Here is a 19,675-nt window from a genome sequence, read left to right as displayed (position 1 = left end):
CATGTAATCAATGTCTATCGCAGCTAGTACATCTCTCACAAGGGTGCTGAGTGGTTTTCCTCGGACCCGGAGGGAGTCTATCAAATTCGCCCTGGCGACAAGATGGTACTCACACGACCAAACAATATTCTCGATGTCACCTTGTTATCTTGACCACAACCACATATATTGCTCTCAGCAAGATTAAAACGATAGAGAAACGCATTTGAGGAACAATGATTGGACATGAGACGGGAAAATATTCGAATAAAATCCCGACTCAAGCACAACCTATTGAACCATAGTTTAGGGCTTACCTTTGGAATAATCGAGTGGAGCTGCCGGCCCATCTCATCTTCGGTTCCATTTTCGCTGTCAGTTTTCAAGAGCATTTCTTCGCATCAAAGAGTAGAATTCGAAAATGATTTGTCGTTGATAGATGTCCTATTTTTAAAATAAAAATGTAAAAACAAGTTAGGAGTAGTAAAAAATGTAATTTTTCATTGTAATGACCAAGTTCATCATTTTGTTATTTTTACTCATTGTGCAGTGTAGGGATTATAGGTTAAATTTTAATCAAAATTGATGTTTTGATGCATAAAATCTACTTTATTCTTTCTAAAAGTCATTCACTTGTTGTTGATTTTTTAATATTCAAACGTGATTATGTTCCGTTGTTAGCGCTGATCAAAAAAGTTTCCCTCGATGAAAAGCGTTATCAAAATAACCGATTTATTCTGGGAATTTGTGAATCCAAAAACAATCGAATCGAATATAAATATTGCTAGTCAATAGGCCTATAGCTCGCATATTGGAAATCATTCGTTCACTTAAATTCAAATAAGCAGCAGCTTTGTAGACCATTGTTAAAAATGATGATTCCAAAGATTACATTGATAGTTTTTATTACGTTGGAAAGTAAGTTGCTATCAAAACATTATACAATTCTACAGTTCTAAAGCCTTCTTCATTTTAAAGTGACTTTATCTGGATCCGACGCTGGCGTTTGGAAATATGTTTCTTCATACGAGGATTCTCGATTCGATGAATATTCACTTGAAGAGTTTCCACTCGAGGATGAACGCCGACCTTGTGACCGAAGATATGATGAGTGGGAAGAAATCATACCCGATGCAAGGTCGTCTTTCAAACGAAAAGGTAAATCTAAGTATAGAATTTCTTAACGGCTTAACATGTGATTGACGATTTTAGGTTGTATCACACGCACCGAACAGGTGTACGATGCATTCGATGGTTGCGTGCTTTCAAGATCAATTGCAATGGATTTGTTCTCCGACACCAAGTGCGTCATTTTGGAACAAACCATTGGCTGTTTACAGCGCAAAGTGAGCAAATGTGGATCTCAACGGATGATGTCGCTAGTGAATCAAATCAAGGAATCTTTTATTAAACAACTCCGATGCGCCAAACCATCGTTTGTAGAGACGAAAAATCCTCTACAGCCAAATTCTAAACAAAATTCAAATAACGATATGAATATTATATTTTTTAAATAAAAAATGTCATTAACATTGATTATGTTCTAGAAATTTGATTGAAAAAGACAAAACTCCTGACAACTCAAAATCATTCGTAAAATGTTTATTACATTAAATGAATAAATTTTTGCAACTCTTCCAATTTCACGTTACTCAAACGCTGAAAGGTATCCCAAATAAAATTGCATCACTTTGCAAACGCTTTAGAATGACTCCCGTTGCGTATTTTTGCTGTTTTGTTGACTATGTATTGTATTTTTTTTAAATTTAAGAAAAAATAGTCACTCAAAGAGATACTTTGAAATTTATTTTGCTCGAACTTCAAAGAAAATATATAAAAGTTTTTCAACGGGACATGAGAAAATAACTTAGTCATTCTGCCACTGTGAGTTTTTCAATTAGGTAATTTAGGTTATTTATAATGCATTTTTTCTGGGTTGAAATTTGATGTAGGGCACCCTTCAAGTAGGTAGGATTTTATCGTGCAGCATTTAAAATCTAATCATTGCAAGTCGATATTCAGCACTCGTTCGATAATCAGACGCTGTTGGGGCCAGAGAGATTTTCGAAAACGTTCGATTGTCGAAGGTAGAGAAAAACCGACATTCCGTTCAAACCCGTTTTTCATCTTAACCTTCCAAAGCCGTTCGCTAAATATCCGTTTCGGGGAAATATGAGTTGTAATTTGATTTCGTTCTCCTGGCTGTAAATGTTAACCGATTTTGATGATATTATATTCATTGTGAAGGTAATTTATTCTAATTACTCAACATTTCAAAATAAAGTTGATATGTATTATCAGGTTTTCAGAAACTGGTTCAGAAAGTTAAAAGTCCGAAAAATCAATTTTATTTTTAAAATACTCATAACTTCTGACAGCTTTTCTGTATTTAATTATTTCATTGATCTATGAAATTTTCAAGAATCCATCTATCCGACAATGTATAGATATGTTGGGATCCAATGAAAGTTTTTACCGCTATGACCGAGCTTCCGGTAGAAAAAAGTCTTACTTAAAAAAAACGACATCCAGTTTTGGCTGTGCTTAGCTGTATTTCATTTCTCAATGAACCGATTTTAAAAACTCAAATTTTAATTTTTTGGCGTTAACTTGATCATTATTTTCATAGAACATACTTGGTCTGTCAAAACAACCAGTTCATCAGTATATTGGAATGATGATAAAGATGTTTGAAATGTGCGCTTCGGGTCATATTGACCCGAACGGCTTTGGAGGGTTAAGGTTGTTAGAAGTAAAACAAGCAAAGTGAACTGAATATACAAAAGTAGAAAATACAAAAAATGCTTAAAATAATACAACTGTCTGTATTTATTGTAAACATTTGAAAAATGGAACATTTTTGAAGAAAACTCTCATGTATAGAGCCTTAGCCCCCTCAAAATGTCCGAATACCGAGTTTGTCCGATTATAAAGCGTCCAAATAACGAGCGAATACCGTTATATATGATAAATAATAATAACGTGAAAAAAAGCTGATCGGTTAGTTGTTTTTGAGTCCTCCGACAGATTCGTTAATACTAACGCTGTTTATATCACTGCAAAAAAAAATCTTCAAATAAGTAAGACAAATATTCCTCAAGCGGAGCACATCTCGTTTTTGGATCACCCTATTGGATATTTACTAAGTGCCTATCGATATATGACGTGCGAATATTTGCATACATTAATCAAACGTTAATACTTTTTATGAATTTCCTAAAGGCACAGTAGGCATGTAATATTAGTCCACCTATTTTATGGGAGCAACAAACAATGATTGAGCAAAACGTTAAAAACGTTTCTATCACTCACTGTGCAAAAGTTCTTAGAATAAAGCGTTATTGAACAAAGCAATGGTTTATAAAAATAAAATTATTCAATGATCAAAAGGTATATAAACCTAGTCTTTCTACCTATTTGATAGATATTGGGAGCCATTCAGTTATCGAAAAACACGCAATATTTCTTAAAAATGATCGCTTCAAAAATTTTTTTGGTTGTTGTTCTAGCAGTGGGATGTAAGTAACCTAAATATCGTTATAATACCATTCTCAAATACATATAATTTATTTTCTTCAAGTAATTTCGGCTGACCCTATAAATTTCGAGTTTTCTGCTCTGAAGGGCCCAGGATATTTGGTTGAACGCATTAAAAGGTCGTCCGGAGGTAAATTTGATTACAAGCTCGAAATTTTCCAAATTAAAATAACATGATCAAAAAATCTCCAGGTTGTATCACCAACACCAAACAAATATATGTAGCCTTTGATGCTTGTATTGGATCAAGTTCGATTGATTATGATATACCGTCTTCGTCTAACATCGAGTGTCGCGTTTTGTATGCAGTTATCAAATGTTTGCGTGACAAAGTAAACAGATGTGGAGCTCCAGGAATCATGCAGCAAGTCAATGCCATCATGGCGCCTATTAAAGCAGAAAATAATTGTTAGGCAAAGGAAGACATTTTTCTTTAGATACAGAGATAGACATTGAATCAAATATAAATGTTATATAAAAGTATTAAAAAAATTTTTTTTGTGCCCGAAACAAAATAAAATAGAGAAAGATCTTAACGCTTGAATTTATTAGTTCTGAACTATGATTAGAATAAGATTTATCATCTTGAAAAGAGAAGAACAAAATCAAGATGAATTGTAATGTTACCTGACACAAAGTGCGTCATTTTGGACAAAAAAACCATTGGCTGATTGCAGCGTAAAGTTAGCAGATGTGGATCTCAACAAAAGGTGTCACTAGTGAAACAAGTCAAGGAAGCTTTTATGAAACAGCATCAATGCTCGTCGTATATAGGAACGAAAAATCATCTACTGCCAAATGAAAAAAGAAAGTTAAACAATGATGTGATTTTTTTTCTTTTTTAAATTAAGTAGCCAAGACATTCTTCATATTCAAAAAATTAACTTAATGACTAAATGTCTTTCAAATTCAAAATATATCCCCAAGAAAGCGACTGCAAAATTCAAATCATAGCTAGCCGATTTGTTAGTAAAAGTTTTCTTACATCGTTTATTTACTCACAAAACCGTCTTAGAAATGAAAAACAATATTTGCCAAGCCTTAGATTCCGAAACACGTCTCGTTTTTAGACCACCCAATTGAGTTTGCCTACATTAATCAAACGGAAATGGCTTCCGTGAATTTCTTAAAGGCACAGTTGAAAAAATAAACAATGATTGTTATTTATGTGTTAACCTTTTAAAAGAGCATCAAAGCAAAGATTAAACAATAAAACGCAAATGCGTTTCTATTACTGTAAATTGTTTTGATCTGAGCCTGATTGTAAATATTCCTGGAACAAAGCGTTCTCGAACAAAAGAAAAGCTATCGTTTTAGGTAGGGGAGAGTGGGGTAACGTGGGCCATGGGGAAACGTGGGCCACTTCAAATATCTCAGCTGTGTGTTGAGATAAAAATCCCAATTCAACTGTCATCGTTGTCGCTTTGCATAAGCATGTTTTTCTATATTTTGTTGACTTATGTACGTATCATATGCTTCTTTTGTGAAACTAGCGTAGAAAAATGTACTTAAGTAATTAAACAAGCACCCGCAAATTGCATCCGTGCGAGACCTCAAGTATATAACAAAAATATGCTCATACGCTTATGTTCTTGGTTTTGTCATGTTCTTTCACGTCGAAAAGGAATTTTCGATGAAACATAAATAGGTCACACAAATGCAACCAATTTGCAAATCATTGCTTGTGGGGAATCTTGGACCACATTTTTTGGGGTATCTTGGGCCACCTATATTTTGGTGTTTTTTACACGTTCAGAACATAAAAACGTTATTACTATTTGTAAAGTTTTCTTATGCCAAATGAAGAATTATGGAAAATGTTTTGTCCATCTTTTCTAATGCGATAGAGTCGAACAAAAATTCTATGTATGGAATTTTGCCGAAACGTTCGCGAGCCAGGTTTTAGGATCTATTCGATCATACACAACTCTCTTTTTAGTTTCCTCATCTGAAATTGCTTTAAAACTACTAAATGAATTATGAAATTTCAGTTTTGGATCAACTCATAAACATTGCAAGCTATCTAGTCAATTTGGATTTGGTGGCCTGCGTTTCCCCACAGTTTTTCAGAATCCAAAAAAAAAACTTTTTTCAAAACAGTCAAAACTGGGGAAATTATTATATTTAAAAAATAACAAAAAATGCCTAATGATACCTCAAAAATGTAAAAAACCTTTCCATTTATTTTTTTCAATTTATCTTTTCTAATAAAGAAGTTATGAAACAAAGAAAAAAAGTGGCCCATGATACCCCACTCTCCCCTATAATATTATTGAATGATCAAAAGGTATTTAAACCTTACATTTTTTCTTAGATTTTAGAATTTTATCAGCCATTGAAAAGCACGCTACACTTCTAAAAAATGATCGCTCTAAGGATTCTTTTGGTAGTATTGCTAGCAGTGGGATGTAAGTAAAATAAGCTAGCATACGTTTCAATTTCATATAATAGTTTTTCATTTTTTTTTTTCAAGTTATTTCTGCTGACCCTATTAATTTCGAGTTTTCTAGGCTGAAAGATTCACCATATTCGAGCGAACGCATTAAAAGGTCGTCCCAAGGTAAATTCAATGACAATCTCTAACATTTTCAAACAAAATAATATGATCAAAAATTTCCAGATTGTATCACCAACAAAAAACAAATATATGCGGCCATCGATGGATGCATTGGGTCTAGCACAATTGATTATGATATCCCGTCTAACATCGAATGCCGCGTTTTGTCAGAAGTTATCAAATGTCTGCATAACAAAATAAACAAATGCAGTACTCCAGGGATCATGCAGCAAGCGAATGCCATAATGGCACCTGTTATCACAAATAACAACTGTTAGGCAGATGAAGGTTCGGAATGAATGTGGCTGAAGGTACAAAATCAGACAGTAAATAAAGTATCAAGCTTTGTGAAAAGAGTTTTAATAGGTTTTTTTGTGTCCGTACCAAGCGAAGAAAGACGTAAACATAAGAAAGTTCTCCCATACAATGGCACCCACTTTCGACCGATTTTTTGCAAATGTTCGGATTGCGCTTGATTAAACCTTCAGAGGTGGAATCATATTCTTTATTTTCATGGAATCAGTCATCCTCATATTTATCCAAATTTTAGCTCAATATTAGATTCCCTACGACTCTTACAGCAATTTATAACATGAACTTTGGTCAAATAGTTGATTTCTAGCTGTTTGGGGGTCAAACAACCCCCAAAACGTTCCAGAATTTTTCATGATTCTGCTCAAAAATTTTGGTCTATGAATATATTCATCAGACGCTATCTCAAAAACTACTTGACAAAATTTGGATCATGTAAACATTACATTGCTACGGAGTTTCTCTGAAAATTTCATCAATTTCCATTCAGTTATTCACAAAACTAAGTGTTGCATCGTTTTTCGAATACACTCCTTACAATAAAAAACTCAAATTTCTCAAACAAACTTTACAAACTTTAAGTTTTAATTTTTGTAACCATAAATGAATTTAAGAGTTAATTTTAAATTGAGCATCCTTAGGGGAGGTAAGTGCATAACGAGCACCCAGGGCATAATAAGCATTCTTTTTTTCTACAAAAGTACGTATTTTCTTAAACAAATTTTCATGAGGATTTGTTTCGTACTACCTATAGTATTAATTTTTAACCAAAAAAGAAATATCGTTTTCATCTTTACAGAAATATTAAATAATAACCAGCTAGGTTCTCAAGTGACGAAAATATTAAAATTTGAGCACCACCAAATAAGCTTTTATGACCTTAAAATCATCTTGATCTGAAATGTACGCACTGCAACATGATTTACACATTGTTTCTCAATTTTCAACACCATAAAATTTTTGATTTTGTACTTTAATCAATTTTAAAACGCGTTTTTACTTAAATTTGTTGACCTGGGGCGAACAGAGGGCTATCAATCAGGGCAAGATGAGTGTTTTCTGCCGTATAATCTAGCAGCAAATTCAACTCGATGAAATCAACTGAATAATAGAGCTACAGCTTGACTTGTTTCATCTGTCGATTTGGCCTATCAGGTAATGTATACTCGAGTTCGATTCCTGTTTGAGGGGATTTTTTTCACATACCATTCCTTGATTGATTGTTTTATTGTAACATTATACGGCTAGTAGCATCCTCCGTCAAACAAAACACCAGAAACATAATGTATAAGCATGTGTTAATTGTTTGAATTCTACAAACAGACCTTGATTATTTTGTTATTGCATTGTATGATGAATCTACGCCTCACCGTTTAGTGCAGAATGCATCGACCATGAATAATAAATGAAAAAAAAATCCCCTTGACCAGGAATCGAACTCGAGCCTACCTCTCCGACATCTAACCCATAGGCCAAATCGTCTGACGATACAAGTTAAGCTGTAGCTTCATTATTCAGTTGACTTCATTGAGTCGAATTCGCTGCTAGATTCCCCGGCAGAAAATGCTCATCGTGCCCTGATTAATGGTGCTTATTCTGCCCCAGGAGGGTTCTCATTATGCCCCTACAATGACTGGTTTTCAGCTTTCGGCAAAAAATTTTAAAATGTATTTTTAAACATTTTTATCTACTTTTTCAAGTTTCATCCAATTAGGCAATAGACTATTTGAGTGGCTGAACACGAAACAATGATGTAATTCACATATTATAGCTGATTTCTATGGTTAGATGAGCGTTTTCCTTAAGGTGGCCATTATGCCCTTATCTCCCCTAGATACGATTTGGGCGCTGCTGGTTCTATGAAAAATCTAAACTCATTTTATATCACTTTCTTCTTGTATGTTTTTGAATAATGTCTAGATTTTGTTCAGATTTGTTCAGTTTTTTTTCCAAATTTTTCATAAAATCGTCCAGAATTGTAATAAAAAGTACGATAGCTGATGGTGCGTGCTGGAATTCATTCGAACTCATGAATTCTCGGATGGACGAGAGACCCATGTTTGAAGAAGATTTTTTGTCTTACACATCTGGTTGAAAATAATTGACTCAAAAATAGGCCAATTATATGGAAGAAATAGAAGAAAATTTAAAAAATCACTTTTGTTTGACCTTGACAGAATATTAGACCGAATACTCTTTTCATCGAATAAATGAAATATTCGGTATTAGGTCGTACACCGAATGCCACTATTCGGTGCATCTGTAATTTGTTGAATAAGATTTTATTTTATGTTCGGAAATTTCAATTTTTTCATTTCGAGTTAACTCCTAGTTTCACCCGATTTAAATGTTACACGAGATCTTTTCCAATAATTAATAAACGAACAAATTTGATACATTTTTGGTAAATGGGATTGACACTGACAGATAAACGAAAATTTCAATTTTTTTTCTTTATTGTGAGTAGGCTATTTAAGAACGACTATCCAGAGTTTCTAATAGGAAGCAAAGCAAAGCTCGCTGATCAATGTAGTGGCGCGTATTCCTGTTCCAAGCTCATTTTCGCTCGCCAAAAGTGAATTCAATCTTCCACTATTTTCTGAAACCTCCATACTATTTGAAACGCTCGGAGGTAGGTAAGATTTTTACTTGTTTCTCAGGGATTTTGTGTATTACATACTTTGAATTGAGACTACTCAGAAAGTGAGAAATGAAATTGTGGATCGATCAATCACACATTTCATGCTGTAAAGAAATATTTAGATCTCAACTGGAGGTTCAAAAGTGCGGTTTTGATTCAAGCTTTGTATAATATTCCCATCACACACATGTATAAAAAAAAGAAAATTTGGCCGAAAAATCATGCATCGAACTGACAAAGTTACATTCCAAGTCAGTTCTGAGTTTTATGCTTTTCATTAAAAACATTCAGCGCTTGTTCTTTATCACCCCTCCCCCCCCCCTCCCAAAGTTCCAACGGAAGGTAAAACAGCGAAATTCGGCTTGTACTCGTTGAGCCCTTTCAACTAATAGGGGGAAAGTTCATATGACGCCCCGTGTGGCTAATACGTGCCATATTACCAATATGTTTTGAATGCTTTGATAGGCCATGGCGAGTATGAATTTATTCTTAAAATACCACTGCATCGTGAAAATTTGACAATTTAGGTTTTTCTTGATTTCGATGAAAATTTTAAACCCGTTTCAATAAGGTGCCCCAAGCAGAGAAAAACTAATAAGACAATATTTTCTGACACATCGATAGAGGAGAATCTGAACTTTGATTTTACGCTAAAAATAATACTGAACTCGCTAAGATACGGCCCATGGGCTCGTTATAACGTGCCAATCGTAATATGCTGAAAACATCATTCATTTTTAAAAACGGCTTATTTTCATTGGAAATGAACAAAAAGTCTTAAACCGTATTTTGAGCGAGAAAATTTTGGAACAAACTTCTTAGCTTATGTTTTATTGAAGTTTTAATAGAGCATTCAGAACTCTTTCTAAACAACTAAAACAGTATATTAAGTAAAATCTATATTAGCCGTTTCAGAACTACCAGAGAACAAATGGTTGAAACAAGGATCTAAGCATTTTCCATGACCATAATAAAACATTTATATAACTAGCTGCATAGAAAATGCCATAATAAAACAATAATAAAACATTTCAACACTAGTTGGCTTAATCTATGTTACTAAGGTAACTTTAGGTTTGAAGAGTGTAGTATTTTCAAATATTTTTTAATCATTTTTAAAGCGTTTTACCGTTGAAGATACAAAAATGGGATGAAGAGAATGAAAATTCAAAAACGTTTTCTTGAAATGGTAGAACATTTTCAGCAACAGAAGAGCCTAACTGCACCACAGAATTTGGAAAAATGTACCAAGTGATCGACGATTGCATATCTTTATATTGGAATGCAAGCGATACTTCCTCTTATATCACGTGCAACTTTTTGGGATATGTGGGCATTAGACCGCTACAAGCTTTGTGTGAAAATTGCAAATTCTTAAATTTTTACACCTCCAATATTTTTTTTATTGTTTTTGCTGCCAGAAATATCAATAAAAATTTTGGAAGCGATTCATCCAGTTCTGATTAAGCAAAAAATATGACTTTGAATAAAAAAATATTCCTTGATTTTTGCAGAACAATTGATGTGAACTGTTTGATAATGAAAATAAGTTTAATTTTTTTTTTTTTGCGCACCCCTAGTGAAATGTCAAAGCATGAGCGGAGCCACTCACGAACTCACTGCTCACCAATTCATAGTCTCTCTTTATGCTCAGTTTGGGAGAGACGTAAACAAAAAACATATTTGAATACGGTCAGTTTACCTACCAATCAACAGCAGTATCGACGCGTTTTCTAATCGATCCGAAACACCAAGTCCGGGCAGATTAAAGGCTTCCCCCACGGTCGAAAACGGGAATAAAGTGCAGTCGAAGTGTAGTGTGACCCCCAGTGTTTTACAGTCCACAAAGTTTTATTTGAGGGTTGATCGAGAACATGAACAAAACACAAACCTAATTAGTACCCCAGAAAGGATATTAGATGTTATTCAATTTTTTTTTAATTTTTATTCAAAGCTGTGTAACGGTAGGGTGAGACTAAAAAATGTCAAAAAACTGCTTTGCATAGCCAGGGAATAAAATGATTTATTTATGATTTGCCAAAACGTTTCATGAAATTATAAAAAGCTCTAGCGAGTAAATCCTGCCATTTTAAATGACTTATCGATGAATTCAGATGTTTTATTTTCAAATGGTTATAAATTTTTTTAAGAAATGCTTAGTTGCTTGTCATGTTAGCAAAAAATGAATCTTAAGATAATCAAAACCAAAAATCAAAGACCAACTTTATTACAAGCTTTTTATGGATATTTCAATGTGAAAATTTTTTTTCTTCCATATAAATTTCTACACAAAATAAAAATACGTTTAGCTAACTCAGGAGTCAACCAAATCGTCTAAATGTTTACACTGATGCTTGGTGACGCAAAAGGCATCGATAAAAACATATGGGAGAAAAAAGTAATTTTTTGTAGCAGTCTTATTAGCATGTTTGCTTTGAGCCATCATTTGAACACTACGAAGAAATTAAAGATGGAGAGGAGTGATGATAATGTTATGTAATCAAACAGTTTGATTGATAAATATTATTCATACCATGATTTTTTTTTGCTAAGATACGCAAATCTTTCTTCTCCTCATTATTTTTTTTTTGTTTCGATTATAGTCGTTTTACCATCTTTATGGCATTCGCGACTTTATCAACGTTGCAGTTGGCGGATCGGTATTGAAAAACTCATCCGGTACAACTGTGTTCGATGTTTACTCTTGGGCTCGAACTCGCGGACATCGGCTCAGCAGACAACAGACTTGCCAACTGAGCTATATCACAAGCCCAACTCCTCCTCATTATCGCCATAGCAAAGTGCACCGAATTAGTTTCGAGTATTTTTTTTTGCTTATCAGATACAGTAATTAGTAAATAATATTATTAAACTTCCTGAACAAATGTTTTCAAAAATCCAATTCCAGGTATTTCACAGAGAAAAAGTTAGTCAAATGATCAAGGGGAACAACCTTTTCACGTTTACATAATACTTTAATCTGACCTTTAAAAAAAAGTTATCAAGTAAATCGATTTTTACTGAGAATTAGTTCATCCTGAAATTATGATTTTCAAGCATATATAAAGCATGTGTCTCAGTTCGACATCATAGTTAATAACTTGTTTCAAATCGTTCATAAAAATTTGTTCAAATAAGGAGCATTTGTAATGTCATCAAAAATTATGTTAGCAATTGTTGTCATACTGGGCTGTAAGAATCTTAGAATAAATAATGATTCAGCATTTATCTTAAGTTTATAAATCTTTAAAGTAACTCTATCTGGATCCGATGCCGGCGTTTGGAAATATGTTTCATCATCTGAGGAGTTCGATGATTTCTCAATCGAGGAGCAAGGGCCTTGTGATCAGGATGGCTGGGATGAGCTTTTTATCGATGGCAGATCGCTTCGCAGGAATGGTAAGCCGCAGGTTTTGATAGGTGAGATTCTCAACGACATTATATGTTTTAAATTTTCAGAATGCATCACACGGCCTCTACAACTGGACAATGCATTTAAAAAATGCGTCCTTAATAGTTCAGTTGAAGAAGACTTCTTCTCTGACATTCGGTGCCTCGTTTTGGAACAAGCGATGGGTTGCTTGCAGCGTGAAGTGAAAAAATGTGGATCCCAATCGATGAAGAAGCTAGCGAAACGAATGAAACAGTCCTACAAGGGAGAGTTCTATTGCTAAGCCGATGCTGAAATGAAAGCTGACGGTGTAGTCGAACAATCTGTTTAATAGAGTTTTTTTTAAATGAAAATAAATAAAAAAAATGAACTATATGCTCATCTTCACTTTTGGTCTTAAAAATTCGAAGCGCCTTTTCGTTGATTCCAAATATTTCTGAATTCTTGCTTTGTTTATGTTTAAAATGTTACCTAATAAATTATCCCCTTGGGTTTTTTGTTTATTAAATAATTTTTTTACCAATTGGACCGATGAATGTTAAGTTTTTTTAAGTAGGAATACTTCAAAAATTGAAAAAATATAGCTAGATAGAACAAGATATGAAAAAAATGAGCGAGAAGGGGTTTTTAGAAGCATTTTCATCACATACTTTACTTTTATTCAAGCACGGATCAACTATTTTGAAGTGGTAGAATCGGAAAAGGTTGAGTCTTCCACAACACAATAGTTGGTCATCTAATAGTGTAGTTTACAGTGTCACAGAACAGAGTTATGTTAATATTTAAGATAAAACAAGTAGGCCATGGAAATTTAAAGCAATCTTTTGAGCATCTGTAAGCTCTGCATGATTTGATCATAAAACTGCAAAAAGGTAAAGGACAAACTCTAAAACTGTACTTTTTGGGGAATTTTAAATTGAAATGATCTGAATTTCAGTAACAAATATGTAGAAAAGCAACGTTGAGTTGAGTTGAAAATGCAAAACACAGACTTTATTTATACATCAAGCTCTATTTGATGCTTTCAATGATTAAAGCTTCTGGCTTTAGAATTCTACCCATGTCCATCGAGTTTTTTTTTCAATTACTCCTAAAATGTAAACATTTCACCGATAAGCTGGCAACCGTTTATTCTGCCTTACTGACAGCTGTTTGGGGAGATGTTTTAATCTCATTATCGTTGATGGCTCCTTCGGCCTCTGTGTTGACATTGCAGTTGTTGATTTTCAAGATGGGTTCCATAAAAGCGTTAATGAACTTCCCAAGAGCTGCAGAACCACAGTCGTTGATTTTGTTTTCGAAACACTTCATACTCCACACGTAGTCCTGACACTGTTTTTCGTCCAAGTTGAGCTTTATTCCCGGCTGAGTCAAACTGGCAACCGTGCAGTCTTCGCTTTGTTCCGCTACCCGATTTGCGCATATACTGAACTCCGGCTTAATCATCTCTGATCGGAAAAGAGCACGTTATCATCAACTGATCAGCTTAAATTTTATGTAACAAATGCGCCTTACCTTCCATAAAAACTGCCTCGTTTTCACACATCACTTTTAGCACTCCGTAGATGACGTCGTACATCAAGTTCTTGGCGGTCGCAATGTCACTTTCCCCGGTACACATGACAATACCTTCAAGAATGCCATCAAAACATGGAACGGTTGCATTCAACGCTGGACACAATCTGAAAAAAAAATTGATCAATATTGGGAAACCCCGACACAAAAATGACATTCGAATCAATACTTTTTCATCTTTTCAAGGCGAGATTCGGGACTTAGCGACTGCATGACCGTCGAGAGTTCAGCCACGTCAAACTTGCTGACGACACACGTCTGGAAATCTTCGAGGGAAGACACGAATTTCCAGTACCCGGCATCCGATCCCGTTGTATTGACGCAGCTCCGCTGGAATTTCTGTAACGTTAGCTGTAGTTGAAGCTGCATCTGAAGCAAATCAAGCTGCGGATTTGAGGTCTCTGCACTTTCCTCAGAACTGATGGGATTGGCACATGTCCCTTTGAAAATAATTATAACTTACAAGATTCTGATTCAAATGTATAGTAAAGAGGCTAACGTAGGTACTTACATCCCAATATGAAAACGCTGGCAAAAATAATCTTGACTAACATCTTTTGAGTCTCTTCTACAAATTTTTTTACTAGAACTTTAACGAAGGGCAGCAACTTATCAAATGCAAACTGCATTGCTAATACATCGCACATGAACATTCAGTGCATCTTTTTCAACCCTCTAATGCCCAACTCTGAATTAAGAAGAGGTTTAGCAAAATTGGCATAAAATTGAAACAAGGTAATATTTTATCATTTTTTTGTAATCTTTTTTTTGTTGAAAAGATGGTAATGTAACAATCTTCTGTCGAAAGAGGTAAATTGTTACAATTTAGATTAATTTTCGGAAAAAAAAAGAAATAACAAAGGCAATCCAAATGCCTAAGCCGGATTATAAATAAAGTTTGTACAATTTTAAGTGAAAACATCATCCATTTGATTTTCTGATAAACAAAGATAGCTTTTTATCAAAAAATCTTTTTCGATATTTTTATGCAAAAAATTATCTGAGTTTTGAAGGGTTAAGTGATAAGGGTGAAATATTGTGACGTGGTGTACTTATAATATAAAAGAAAAATTCAAGGATTGTAACCTTCCGATTGTAACCAAGGATTGTAACCTTTATTTTTTTTCACCAATAGGTTGGTTGATTTTCATGATCAGCCTTAATCAACTTCTCAACCTTACTAAACAATAAATCATCAATGTGTGAAAAAAAACAAAGGAACTCCAATCTCCATAGCAAATATAATAAATAAACAGAATCAGATTTCCGAATCCTTAAAAGTTCACACCATCAAAACAAAATTTTAATATAAAAAGAATCAAAAGACAGATTTGAACATTATAAACTGAGTCAAACTTTCGATTATTATTGTTTTCACAAACATGACATGAAGTTGCAAGTGTTGATCAGTTGAATTCAGGTTTTTTTTTTGTTTTTTGAGAATAAATATCAGCCTGCTTTCTCTTTTCTTATGAATGTCAGTGCTGAACAATTTGGAAAAAATTGACAATTTTGACAATTTTAAAAATTTTCCCAATTTTGACAGAATCAAAGCAATCGAAAGATTCCCTTGAATTCAACCACGGAAGCGTGGTACCATAAGGAACCTTTCGATTTCCTTGATCCAGAAGAATTATTCAACCAAGTAGGCTAAAAACACATATTAGAGTGACAATTTTGGCAATTTTGACCATTTTGACAATTTTGACAATTTTGACAATTTTGACAATTTTGACAATTTTGACAATTTTGACAATTTTGACAATTTTGACAATTTTGACAATTTTGACAATTTTGACAATTTTGACAATTTTGACAATTTTGACAATTTTGACAATTTTGACAATTTTGACAATTTTGACAATTTTGACAATTTTGACAATTTTGACAATTTTGACAATTTTGACAATTTTGACAATTTTGACAATTTTGACAATTTTGACAATTTTGACAATTTTGACAATTTTGACAATTTTGACAATTTTGACAATTTGACAATTTTGACAATTTTGACAATTTTGACAATTTTGACAATTTTGACAATTTTGACAATTTTGACAATTTTGACAATTTAGACAATTTTGACAATTTTGACAATTTTGACAATTTTGACAATTTTGACAATTTTGACAATTTTGACAATTTTGACAATTTTGACAATTTTGACAATTTTGACAATTTTGACAATTTTGACAATTTTGACAATTTTGACAATTTTGACAATTTTGAAAATTTTGACAATTTTGACAATTTTGACAATTTTGACAATTTTGACAATTTTGACAATTTTGACAATTTTGACAATTTTGACAATTTTGACAATTTTGACAATTTTGACAATTTTGACAATTTTGACAATTTTGACAATTTTGACAATTTTGACAATTTTGACAATTTTGACAATTTTGACAATTTTGACAATTTTGACAATTTTGACAATTTTGACAATTTTGACAATTTTGACAATTTTGACAATTTTGACAATTTTGACAATTTTGACAATTTTGACAATTTTGACAATTTTGACAATTTTGACAATTTTGACAATTTTGACAATTTTGACAATTTTGACAATTTTGACAATTTTGACAATTTTGACAATTTTGACAATTTTGACAATTTTGACAATTTTGACAATTTTGACAATTTTGACAAGTATGACAATTTTGACAATTTTGACAATTTTGACAATTTTGACAATTTTGACAATTTTGACAATTTTGACAATTTTGACAATTTTGACAATTTTGACAATTTTGACAATTTTGACAATTTTGACAATTTTGACAATTTTGACAATTTTGACAATTTTGACAATTTTGACCATTTTGACAATTTTGACAATTTTGACAATTTTGACAATTTGTCTTTTCGCATAACTATGTTTGACTCCTGTAACAGTCCTGTCATTTTCTTCTTTTCTTCGACTGTTTATCTATGATTTTTCAAATTTTGAAATGTTCTTACCAAAAATCAATATATTTAGGGATAAAGCAGTAAAAATTTATTCAACAGAATATGAGCAATACAATCACAGATTTTTTTGGGACCTGTGAAAAACACGAACGATACTTTTGAAAAAAAAAACGTCAACTACGCTTATTTCAATTTGTTTTTGATTATTAATTATTAATTAAAAACACGAGAATTGAGTGATGATGAATATTAAATTACTCATATAAAGTCTGACGTGGATTCAAAAGATCAAGGTGAAACATCAGTTTATTTAGATTAAGGCGAACTATCGACCTATCATCAAATGCTTGTAAACATTTCATTGGAAAATATCAAAATTAAACAACCCCTTCCTCGATCTAATGACAATCGATCAAGACGTGATTCCAATCGTAGTGTTTCACTGAAATGAAGGTCTGTACTGAAATCAGTTCATATCATCATCGTTCGTGCTAGACTTGATGAGTTGTTGCTTCGAAGACCTGGGACGAAATCGTGATTGATTCTCGCCACACATTCTTCAAATCGTTAATTGAATCTATCCAACAAAAGAAAACCTTTCAAAATATTTTTCATCACTGTTAATCGTTTTGTGTTCAATATTGAAGTCGGGATTTCGTTACACAGTGGCAACTGACGGCTTGGCTTGGTGGTAGAAAAAAAAATTCGATGAATATAGAAAACGCAGCACCCCCCGCAGCAAGAGATCAGCGGCTTCTCGGTCGATTCGGTCGATTCGGTCGCTGTATTGTGCACAATTCGTTCCTCCTCAAAGGCCCATTACCAGGAACATGTCTTTTTTGTTGTCCTCGCTTATCCCGTTCATTCTCCTGTTCTGTGAGCGCAACGCCAACGCACTGAACCTGGGTCCGGGACCCGGGCTGGCTTTAATTTCTTGTAGTGTGTCGGTCGGTTTTTTTTTCTCTTTCGGCGTTGTTGTTGTTCCCACCAAGCCAACCCACACGCGGCAAGAACGACCCTGAAACATCCGACGGCGACGCTTCACAAAAACATGTTACGGCAGCAGTTCTGGCGCGGTGAGTTCCAAACCGTATAGCCTAATGACCCGCGAAAGAAGCCCGCTGGAGGATTCAGAACGACCGATTCTGTGTATGTAGCGAGAGTAGTGGGATGATAACACCGGGACTTCAAAAGGTGCTGTCCTGAGGATCGGACGACGGCGATGGCAAGTTTGGAGGAAAACGAAATTTAATTTTCTATACACCACACGTATGAAAAAGTGCTTCATTCATAATTATAAATTACCCATCATTTGCAGGTTGTGTCAAAATACCACGCAGCAAGCCGATAAAGAGTGGACCCAAACCATAGACCGAGCAAGCGTCCGGCAACAGCAGGCCATGAGTTATGAGAGGATGAGCTTATTGTTTCATTTAATATGCTATGCTGAGGCTGGTTCGTTCGCACCAGCGAGCATTGGAGGTCAAGCAAGCAGACAGCCAGTCAGCAGACATCTTTCCTGTTTGGATGGAGGATGCCTTTTTCGCACAAAAGCCTCCCCCGCTAGGCGGTTAAAAGCAGAAGAGGAGAAAGCGAAATTCCCTGATATCCGTCGGCTGACTTTGGTTTGGCGTACCGCGCCTACTTGGATAGAGAACGGTGTTGGTCGCATAAATCCTCCGCTGTGCTACATACCTACTGATGAGCACGAATCTGACAACGCTTAACTCCAATAAATGTATATTTATTTGGCGGTGACCTGGTTGTCTAGTCACTTTTTGACCGCAGGGCTTGCTTCGACTTTTGCAATGCTAAAAGACTTGCTTTGATTGAGTTTCGTTTTATAATAACATGTCTACATACTGTTGCAATCAATAGTAAGGAAAGGGATGATTATGCAGAATGAAATGAAGTAAAATTTTTCCAGTATATAGTGTATGATTTCCCATCAAAGATCAACGCTGGGTTATCTCGGTCCAGCTACGTTTGAGTATTTTCTTCATTATATATTTATCGGATACGGCACCATTTTTCTACAAACACCAAAATTCTTGCCTTCACTACTCGAACTGCTGATATCGGGCTGCTTTGTCATACTTTCCAATTTTCAAATCGTGTTCTGTTACAACTTTTTTTCAATTTATTCAAGAAAACAGCAAGTTTGTACTGGTTGGATCGTTCTACTACTCAAAGCAAAAGCTTTGTTCTAAACCATGGCCCGCGGGCCACATCCCGGTAAACTTGAATCGGCAGAGAGGTAACTCAAATCGCCAGAGAAATCGTTAACGATCTCTCTGGCGATTTTGCATCATTATATCGGTAGAGAGGAACTCACCATATGCGTGTCTCGGGCGTGAGTGCTACGAAATCTGAGTAGAAATTCTTAGCCCGCCCCAAGAGAGCGCGATCCGAATTGTGCTCGTGTGTTCCTATCGTGGTGTGTGTGTTCGGCTCAGTTCTGCCGACGCATGCCGAATGATTCCCGTTACAGTGGTGTTTGATTTGATTAAGGGCATCAAAAACGCAATGTACCAAATTAATGCTTTATTGGATTAATCCTTTCAGAAACCGTTACCCGAATTTTTTTCGTTTGTATGCTTCATACTTTTTTCCCGCAGCGTACAAAAACAGATACGTATATAAAAAACAATTAAATCTATATTTCTTGATGTAATCCGTAGTTTTCAGAAAACTTGGGGCAAGAGTGTTTAATTTAACTTTTTTTTTTATACTTTATTCCATTTTCCAAATTAAAAAATTCGAAATT

The 19,675-nt window shown here is 34.3% G+C and overlaps 4 protein-coding genes across 8 annotated transcripts in view; 3 read left to right on the top strand and 1 right to left on the bottom strand.

The window, feature by feature from the left end:
* Positions 1-12,779, top strand: part of LOC129744139 (uncharacterized) — a 32,671-nt gene extending 19,892 nt beyond the window's left edge. Inside the window, exons 1-3 of one of the 5 annotated variants that reach the window (XR_008736830.1) lie at positions 11,794-11,952; positions 12,279-12,425; positions 12,486-12,778. Coding sequence is in view for 2 of the 5 variants with exons in the window: in XM_055736533.1 (XP_055592508.1) it covers positions 12,176-12,218; positions 12,279-12,425; positions 12,486-12,700 (405 nt within the window). In the remaining 3 variants the exon portion in view is untranslated. Of the gene's footprint in view, positions 1-11,793; positions 11,953-12,012; positions 12,219-12,261; positions 12,426-12,485 lie in introns of those variants that run through there. The other 4 variants (XR_008736831.1, XR_008736832.1, XM_055736533.1 and 1 more) reach the window with 4 other exon arrangements.
* Positions 3,404-3,979, top strand: LOC129744138 (uncharacterized). Its single transcript, XM_055736531.1, has 3 exons — positions 3,404-3,497; positions 3,560-3,646; positions 3,709-3,979. The coding sequence occupies exons 1-3, from the start codon at positions 3,452-3,454 to the stop codon at positions 3,927-3,929; spliced, it is 354 nt and encodes a 117-aa protein (XP_055592506.1). The 5' UTR covers positions 3,404-3,451; the 3' UTR covers positions 3,930-3,979.
* On the top strand, positions 5,807-6,398 carry LOC129744140 (uncharacterized). The gene is made up of 3 exons (XM_055736535.1): positions 5,807-5,924; positions 5,990-6,076; positions 6,137-6,398. The coding sequence occupies exons 1-3, from the start codon at positions 5,879-5,881 to the stop codon at positions 6,349-6,351; spliced, it is 348 nt and encodes a 115-aa protein (XP_055592510.1). The 5' UTR covers positions 5,807-5,878; the 3' UTR covers positions 6,352-6,398.
* A 630-nt stretch (positions 12,780-13,409) lies between the features above and the next one.
* On the bottom strand, positions 13,410-14,662 carry LOC129744137 (uncharacterized). The gene is made up of 4 exons (XM_055736530.1): positions 14,504-14,662; positions 14,162-14,432; positions 13,933-14,099; positions 13,410-13,865 (listed from the first exon to the last, which is right to left on the bottom strand). The coding sequence occupies exons 1-4, from the start codon at positions 14,643-14,645 to the stop codon at positions 13,546-13,548; spliced, it is 900 nt and encodes a 299-aa protein (XP_055592505.1). The 5' UTR covers positions 14,646-14,662; the 3' UTR covers positions 13,410-13,545.
* Positions 14,663-19,675: the final 5,013 nt, after the last annotated feature.

The sequence above is a fragment of the Uranotaenia lowii genome, chromosome 2, assembly GCF_029784155.1.
Source record: "Uranotaenia lowii strain MFRU-FL chromosome 2, ASM2978415v1, whole genome shotgun sequence".
In the NCBI taxonomy this organism is placed as follows: Eukaryota; Metazoa; Arthropoda; class Insecta; order Diptera; family Culicidae; genus Uranotaenia; species Uranotaenia lowii.
Note: the sequence above shows the minus strand (reverse complement) of the source record. Positions and strands in the feature narration are given on the sequence as shown.

What these genes read in the sequence shown, in the direction of transcription:
- LOC129744138 (XM_055736531.1), top strand. Translation starts at nt 3,452, where the DNA reads ATGATCGCTTCAAAAATTTTTTTGGTTGTTGTTCTAGCAGTGGGAT. An exon ending in TGTTGTTCTAGCAGTGGGAT is followed by an intron (nt 3,498 to 3,559) that starts GTAAGTAACCTA and finishes ATTTTCTTCAAG; the next exon opens with TAATTTCGGCTGACCCTATA. An exon ending in CATTAAAAGGTCGTCCGGAG is followed by an intron (nt 3,647 to 3,708) that starts GTAAATTTGATT and finishes AAAAATCTCCAG; the next exon opens with GTTGTATCACCAACACCAAA.
- LOC129744140 (XM_055736535.1), top strand. Translation starts at nt 5,879, where the DNA reads ATGATCGCTCTAAGGATTCTTTTGGTAGTATTGCTAGCAGTGGGAT. An exon ending in AGTATTGCTAGCAGTGGGAT is followed by an intron (nt 5,925 to 5,989) that starts GTAAGTAAAATA and finishes TTTTTTTTCAAG; the next exon opens with TTATTTCTGCTGACCCTATT. An exon ending in CATTAAAAGGTCGTCCCAAG is followed by an intron (nt 6,077 to 6,136) that starts GTAAATTCAATG and finishes AAAAATTTCCAG; the next exon opens with ATTGTATCACCAACAAAAAA.
- LOC129744137 (XM_055736530.1), bottom strand. Translation starts at nt 14,645, where the DNA reads ATGTTCATGTGCGATGTATTAGCAATGCAGTTTGCATTTGATAAGTTG. An exon ending in CAGCGTTTTCATATTGGGAT is followed by an intron (nt 14,433 to 14,503) that starts GTAAGTACCTAC and finishes TTATTTTCAAAG; the next exon opens with GGACATGTGCCAATCCCATC. An exon ending in CGCCTTGAAAAGATGAAAAA is followed by an intron (nt 14,100 to 14,161) that starts GTATTGATTCGA and finishes TTTTTTTTTCAG; the next exon opens with ATTGTGTCCAGCGTTGAATG.